This window comes from Colletotrichum siamense, assembly GCF_013390195.1.
Source record: "Colletotrichum siamense strain Cg363 chromosome Unknown KSG_Cg363_contig02, whole genome shotgun sequence".
NCBI lineage: Eukaryota > Fungi > Ascomycota > Sordariomycetes > Glomerellales > Glomerellaceae > Colletotrichum > Colletotrichum siamense.
This window is the reverse complement of record NW_023501015.1, coordinates 2767034-2774215: the sequence shown is the minus strand read 5'-3', so window position 1 is coordinate 2774215 and position 7182 is coordinate 2767034. Positions and strand designations below refer to the sequence as shown.

At 58.8% G+C, this 7182-nt stretch overlaps 3 protein-coding genes across 3 annotated transcripts; 1 reads left to right on the top strand and 2 right to left on the bottom strand.

Moving 5' to 3' along the window:
• Positions 1-593: 593 nt before the first annotated feature.
• On the top strand, positions 594-1618 carry mybl1 (Myb-related protein A; the record flags this gene model as incomplete). Its single annotated transcript, XM_036634570.1, has 2 exons — positions 594-823; positions 910-1618. 2 exons carry the CDS (start codon positions 594-596, stop codon positions 1616-1618), a joined length of 939 nt encoding a protein of 312 aa, XP_036500265.1.
• A 979-nt stretch (positions 1619-2597) lies between these two features.
• trm9 (tRNA (carboxymethyluridine(34)-5-O)-methyltransferase) lies at positions 2598-3608 on the bottom strand (the record flags this gene model as incomplete). The annotated part of the gene is made up of 1 exon (XM_036634569.1): positions 2598-3608. One exon carries the CDS (start codon positions 3606-3608, stop codon positions 2598-2600), a length of 1011 nt encoding a protein of 336 aa, XP_036500266.1.
• A 2278-nt stretch (positions 3609-5886) lies between these two features.
• On the bottom strand, positions 5887-7115 carry CGCS363_v002719 (D-xylose 1-dehydrogenase; the record flags this gene model as incomplete). Its single annotated transcript, XM_036634568.1, has 2 exons — positions 5887-7004; positions 7061-7115. The coding sequence occupies 2 exons, from the start codon at positions 7113-7115 to the stop codon at positions 5887-5889; spliced, it is 1173 nt and encodes a 390-aa protein (XP_036500792.1).
• Between the last annotated feature and the right edge of the window lie 67 nt (positions 7116-7182).

Here is a 7182-nt window from a genome sequence, read left to right as displayed (position 1 = left end):
CCATCTCACGAGGCCAGAGCCGTCCATTGTCCTGATACAACACGCTCACGATACCTCCACTGCTCCTCCCGTCCGCAGCTACGGGCTCCTTTGTCACTAATACCCACTCGTCAACGACTCTCCGGTCCATCTCCAACTCCATCCTGCTGCCTTTTCCAGCGAGTCGACCTTGCCCAGATCTCTGCCTGCGAAGCTGGGAGCACTTCCCAACGAGCCCACGAGTACTCGATACGCCCCTCAGAAAGGTCGGAACATCTCACCGACCATCGCCCCTCCAGCTCCATTTTTAAGAAAAATCCGGCCGCCTCCTGGGTGGCGTTCCGCAAACCGAAAAGCTGGCGCGCGTCTATCGCGCCCATGACACAAGGCCGTATCCCACTTACTTAGGCGGCAAAACCGTCACCGTGGATATCGCGTCTCTCCTGAAGGCCCCCGACTCAGATGAGTCCTCCGCTGCTCCTCCTCAACACGCTCGATCTTCGTCAGTCCCCTCCACAACCGCAACCACGGCGGCCACGGCGCCTGTCAGCGGACTACCTCCGTATGTCCCGCCACCCGTAGCACCGGGCTTGGCTGCGAGCGGCAAGCGCGCCATGCCGCCGCACGTCGCGGAGTCTCCGGCAAAGAAGCAGAGCAAGTGGTCGCCAGAGGAGGATGCGCTAATCATCGAGCTTCGGGGGAGCGGGATGAAGTGGGAGGACATTTCGAAACGCCTGCCGGGACGGAGTGCCATCAGCTGTCGACTTCATTACCAAAACTACCTCGAGAGACGAAGCGAATGGGACGAGGAGCGCAAGAACAAGCTCGCACGGTTGTACGAGAGGTACGAATCGCCCCGTCGAGATCGTGGAAGAAATGCGGTCTTCCATCGCCTGACAACGCGGAGAGCTGAGCTAACCTGGTGTCCAGATTCAAACCGGAGATGTGGGCGAAAGTTGCGGAGGAGATGGCAGTTCCTTGGCGTGCTGCGGAAGCTATGCACTGGCAGCTGGGCGAAGCGGACATGGCCCGGCGTGCTGGCGTGGTGCCTTTCTCCCTCACAGCGGTCAACGTCGATCAACCAGGCGGCAGCCACCGACACTCGCCCTCTCGCGGCCACATGCACTCGCAATCCCAGGGCAGTTTACCTCGGGACATTGGCGGACCTTCCCCACGATACAGCCGACCGCCTCCCGGCATATCACCGATTCCCGGCGGCCGAGTCATTGCTGCCAGGCGTGAGAGCATTCCTGGACGGCCACCTATGGGTCCGGATCCGAACGAGGGCGTACAGCTGGCGGGCATTGGACCGCCGGGCGGCCCCGGCCTGGCTCCGATCCAAGGCCTGCCGCCGGGCCGAGGTGCAGGGATGCTTCCGGGAGTAGCCGAACTGACAACCGGCGTGAGCCCGTACAGCACCCCAGCGTACGCGATGGGCGGCATGCCTACGGCTAGCCCCGTACCCAGCGCGAGGGCCAGTCCAGGCCCGTTGCTGCCAGCCCTCCACTACCCTCCTCACGAGCCTGCCGGCTCCAAGAGAAGAGCGAGCCCGGGTACCGAGATGGGCGCACGAGAGACGAGCCGACGACGGCACTTGGATCCTCGTCAGGAGGAGATGGAAAGGCGACGTATGGCATGACAGTAGGGCAAGCAAAGGTGGCGAGGCGAACTTGGAGTTGGGAAAAAAACCTGTTTTATTTCAAGGGGTAGAGGGGTTCGGCATGGCCATCGTGTGCGCAACCCCTTTTCCACTTTTTCATGATAGCATGGGGAACCTCCGGGGTTTGTGTTGATTTTTTCTCTCATTTGCTCGTGGTGTTGTGAGAGGCACGAGAAATGGGAAGCACTGGCATGTTGCATTGGGATCGGAGCTAAAATCTTGTCTTCATCTTTTTTACTTCTTCTCATACACAACAACATTGTTACCACCACGCACACGCGGCGGGCTTGACAAGCTTTCCCCCATTCCACGCCAGTCAGTCAAGAATCTTGGTAATCGGGCCCCGCCTTCGCTCCAAGCGAGGAGGCCCGGATTTCGTGTGTCCTTCACCACCATCTACCTTCCCCTACCTACCCCGCCTCTTTTCTTCTACTTCATGTCATTTAACTTTTATTTCTCCTTTTTCTCATGTTCGAAACACACATGTTCTGAGCCGGCGACGTGGTATGCGAAGAGAAAACAAAACTTTTTTTTATTTGCCGTTGGGTTTCCACGGTACCCGGCAGGTGGGGTGGGCGGGGGCGGAGTGAGGAACAGGTTAAGGGGGAGATGGAACCAAGGGAGTTTATCGTCATTGCTATTTTTGTGTCACAAGGAAACATGGGTGAATAGCTCGGTGGGTTTGGTGTTGTCGGGTTGGGTGTGTGTGTGTGTGTGTGTGTGTGTATGTGTGGGCGCGTGGGTGAAACTTCGTCTGTATGTATTGTCTCCTTGTGTATTGGGGAGAGGAGGGGGAGGAGAAACGAAAGATGTCACTTGATATGAAGAGATGGGATATGGTCATGATAGAATTGCAGGTCCCTAGATCACTTGTTTTCCCTTGCCTCTTTGTCGCCAGTCCTATCATTTCCAATGTGGTCGCCCTCCCTTTTGTTTTTGCTGCTTCATTTTTGTTGAACTATGAGTCCCGGCAGAATACGGCCCACCAGTTGTCTCTTTCGTAGCCGCTCTCGAGAACTCTGCCGCCCACAGCCACGACGTCCTCTTCCAGCTCGCCCTCGCGGTAGAGGTGGTAATAGCGCTGGTAGGTCGTGTCCTTGGGCTTCTTATCCTCCTCGGTGGCGGCCTCGGTGTCAGTGGTCTTGCTGCCTTTGGTGACCCATGAGACGAGCTGGTCCTGGTCCGCGCCGGCGTCCCATCCTCGCCGGCTGTTCCCTTGCTCGAGGGCCCAGACCATGACGAGGACTTTGCCCCCTCCTTGTTGGCCTTGGCCGCCTGGCCGGACGGAGGACAGCAACGCGGCGACGGCGGCACGGCGGCGCTGGCGGGTTGACATGTGGTGGATGACGGCGATGGAGATGGCAAAGTCAAAGGCGGAGGGGCGGTAGGGGAGGGCCAGCGAGTCGGCGACTAGCACCTGGTTCTTGGGGGTTGCTACTGGCGGAGGAGGAGGAGCAGTCTCGACGAGAGCCGCAGCAGCGGCAGCGGTAGTGGTGGACTTTTTGCTTCCGCCCTTCTTCTTCCCCCCTTTGGGCGCGTTCTCATTGTAGAATGGGGGCTGGTAGTCCCGTGCGAGGGAGACGAGGTTCGCGCTCCGGTCTGAGGCGATGATGTAGAGGGACGGGTTGACGCCGATGTACTTGCCGTTGCCGCAGCCGGCGTCGAGGCCGACGGAGCCCGGGGCGAGGGACAGAAGGAAGGAAGAGACAAGGGGCCAGGGCTTGTAGCGGGTGGACGAGAAGTGCGGGGCGATGGCCTCGTAGACGGTGTGGACGTGGCGGGACTCGTAGGACTCAGCGTCTTCCTGCTGACCGTCGGTCTGGGTTTGGGCTGTCGGTGCTGATGACGGGGTTGCGGCGGCGGCGGCGGCGGAGGAGTCGCCGAGAGCAGAAGGGGGCTCCGGCGAATGGGGATCGGCGGCGAGCACGGCCGTGCCGGAGCCGGGTTGGGGGCCGGATGATGCTCCCATGTGGGCGGCTAGCTAATCTCTGGGCTGAGAGCTGTTGCAGCAAGGTATGCTACAGCTGATTTCCCTTTTCAGGAGGTTCGAGCTTCACAGGGCGGTGTTTGCGGCGAGAGCGAAAACAAAGCTGTCTCCCCTTGTCTAGAGAGCCGGTGTAGTGTGGCAAGGTAGTGTTGTAGCCACACACCCACGCTGAGGCAAGTTTCTGTCCTGGGTGGGACAGAAGAGGAGGTGAGGTGGTGCAATCTCAGCCAGGGCCCTGGTCTGCGGTCCCGTTAAGGTTGGTATGCGTTAATATAGCGCCCGTTGTCTGGGCGTGTGTTCTGTTCGTCCGGGCGGCTGCGCGCAGGCGTTTGGTGCCAATATAATCAATGCAAGGGAGCAGGTTTCGAAGACAAAAATGGACGCAGAAAAATGGGTGTACTGCGGAGGGTTCGTGCGCCGCGGGCTGCAGGACTTGGAAGATGATTTTCCTTCGCCGGGTGTGGTTGCAGAAGGGACGTGGGATGGAACCAAGAGACGATGAGGCAACTTGGAGCCAGAGGAGAAAATGAACCAGTCTGAGCGTGCGTCTGTGGCGTCTGTCTGCCTTCCTGCACTGCATCACCCCGCCAGTTTGCGCTGGCTGCTGACACTGGGGAACACTAACGTAAGGTCAGGTATCCGTAGGTAGGGAAAGACAGGAAGAAAGAAAAAAACGTGTAGGCGTTGTGTGCGGTGGGTCCTCGACGCAGAATGGGCAATGCGGCACGGATACGGTGCGGCACACCTCAGAACTAGCGCTACGAACGGCGCGCCTCGAACGGGGGTTGCGTTCCGGGATTAGGGCCCTTTAATCCCCGGCTCGGGGTACGCCGAGTATTGTCCCGGGGTCGTACATGATCACGAACCTACCGCCTAAACAATGCCCGTTGTGTGCCCGTGTTTGAACGGCAACGGCTTCCAATGACGGCATTCCTCCCTCGTTCGTTCGTGCATTGATGAAGAAGCGGCATTTGAGGGGCTGAGAGAACCGGCGGCATTCGACCCATGGATCGTGTGTTTGCTTGTGGTCTTATTTTCACCCTGGTCCTCCTGCATACTCTTCAGCCGCTTTGGCGATTGATTGAGAAAAAAAAAGGGGGTGAGAGGGGTGTGTGGTGCGGCGTGTGAGCAAACCAGATCGAGACACGAAAGCTTTCAAAAGGAGACGTCCAGGAAAGAGTAGACGTTGCATTGCTCGACCGGGGCTCGAAACGAAATTTGGAATTCCGATCACTCGGTATGAACGGATGGAGAACCACCCTGGATGATTTCTTGCGTGATTGTCGCCAGGGATCTTGGTAGCCCTCCTTGGGGTTCCTGCGAACGCCCCCCGAACGGCAAGGTTGCTGACCGGAGTCCATTCCGGGAAATACACACCTGTTCCCCCTGATGCATCGAGGCACAGAATAGGAGAAAGAGAGCAAGGCGGGCGAACGGCGACCAGGGGATCAGTGTGTGATTCCGATGTTTGCTTCGATCGGTGAACGATGGGTCTCTGCATCCCTGGGTTAATTAAGTCTCTATTCGTAACGCTTCACTTACACCAGGAAAAGGGACGTCACTTTAATCGCTGCATTGCGCCGTTTCCTTTCTCGTCGGACCATGTCGTCACATGAAGCCGGAACCACTGTCAAAAAGACCAACGGCGCCGCCGAGTCCTTGGGACCTGCTTAATCTCCGATCAGCACCAGAATTGTGCTGCCAGGCGAGATTATGTCTGCGCTGTGCCGCTGGCCGAGTTACACAGTCGTCTCCGAGGCCACGTGTGGTAATTGCATGAGAGTGTAGGGTGAGGTGAGGCTCGCAGAGTGTTAGCTGTGGCAGATCCAGAGTTGCACGGAGCGCCTCATTTGGGATGAATGGTTCCTTCCAAGTTCCTACACCTTGCCTGGCCGGGTGCTGACGTTATTTTGGAAGGGAGCCTGCCTCATCAGGGTTCTTCGGGAAGGGGGGATGCATAGCGGCAGGGGGTGGGTGTGAGAGTAGAATCAAACTGACGAACCGGTTCCTGCTTGCTTTCCAGGATTCCACGACGAGTACGTACTCTTGGGTCACGAAGGAGGACGGAGTAGGGCAATTGCTTATTTCGTGCATTAGAAAGGTTCTTGGGCGGCTGCCTCCGTCCCGTTCCGAGATGGCGGATCGGGGCGCCGGTCCCGGATCCACGGAGGCGGCCGCCGACTCCGAACCTTGTGTACCTCATCTGCCGTCTTGCATCTAGTTACATATTTTCGCTCCACTCTGCAACACTTTGAATGGCTCAGGCGTTTCCGAGGTTCAACGGGCTCTTGGGGTCAAACTTGTCGGTGGTGATGAGTTCGGGGTACTTGATGCCGCCCTGCTTGATGGCGCTGTCCATCGTCTCCATGATGACGAGACTCTCCGAAAGCGGCAGCGTTGAGCTCTCGAGTTTGCCGTCGCGCAGGCAGCGCGCGCACTCGTCGGCCTCCCAGAACATACCGTGGCCCCAGTTGTTGCGGCCCGGGTCCGTGGGAATGGGGCAGTCGACGGCCTCGACCGTGCCGTCCTTCTTGATGAGCTTGTACGACAGCGGCCTGAAGGCAGGGTGGGCAACCTGGATTTCGCCCTCAGAGCCCTGGACGCGAATGGCGGGTGCAGACTTGCCAGCACCATCGGGATCGGTTGCCACGCGCATCGAGGTTGTCGCGATACCGGTCATCTGGTGCCTGGGGAAGTTGAGGATCATGCTGGTAGACTCATCGGCGCCGGTAACAGGGTACTTCTGCACGGCCGCGAGAACCTGGGGGGCCTCCTTCTCACCCTCCTGCAGGTGGTACAGGGTCTGGAAGATCCACGTCAAAGAGTAGATGCCCAGATCCAGCAGAGCGCCGCCAGCAAGCTCTGGGTTGACCATGCGATGGGAGTCAGGGAAAGACAGCTTGTTGGGGTCCTCGGTGTTGTTGTTGAAGGACAAGTCGGCGGTGGCGCGGTAGACCTTACCGATGGCGCCAGTAGCGATGAGCTCGCGGACCTTGATACTGAGGGGGAAGTAACGGGTCCAGACGGCCTCCATGAAGAAGAGCTTCTTGGCGCGAGCGGTCTCGACGAGGCGGCGGGTTTGGTCGGCGGTGACGGTCAGGGCCTTCTCGCAGAGGACATTCTTGCCGGCATCGAGGGCCAGCATGGCGTTCTGGAAGTGGTGGCTGTGCGGAGTCGCGACGTAGATGATGTCGACGTTGGGGTCCGCGACAAGTTCGGCGTACGAGCCGTAGGTGGCGGCGTCCGAGGGGCCGTCAATCTTCTTGATGAAGTCCTGGGCCCTTTGGGCGTCGCGGGAGGACGAAACGGCGACGATCTTATGGGCGACATCGGTCACATCGCGGGCGGCAGGGTTGGTCAAGAGATCCTTGCAGAAGGCTGGAGTAATTAGTCGTCCATGTCCAATATTTTGTCTGCGGTGAAGGAGGGCCTACTCTCGGCGATCCAGCCAGTGGCCATGATGCCCCATTTGACAGTGTGCGGCGCCATTGTGAAGTCGATGCGGGTGCTGACAGTGCTTGCAAACTGAATCAACTCTGAGGGTACAACTAGAATC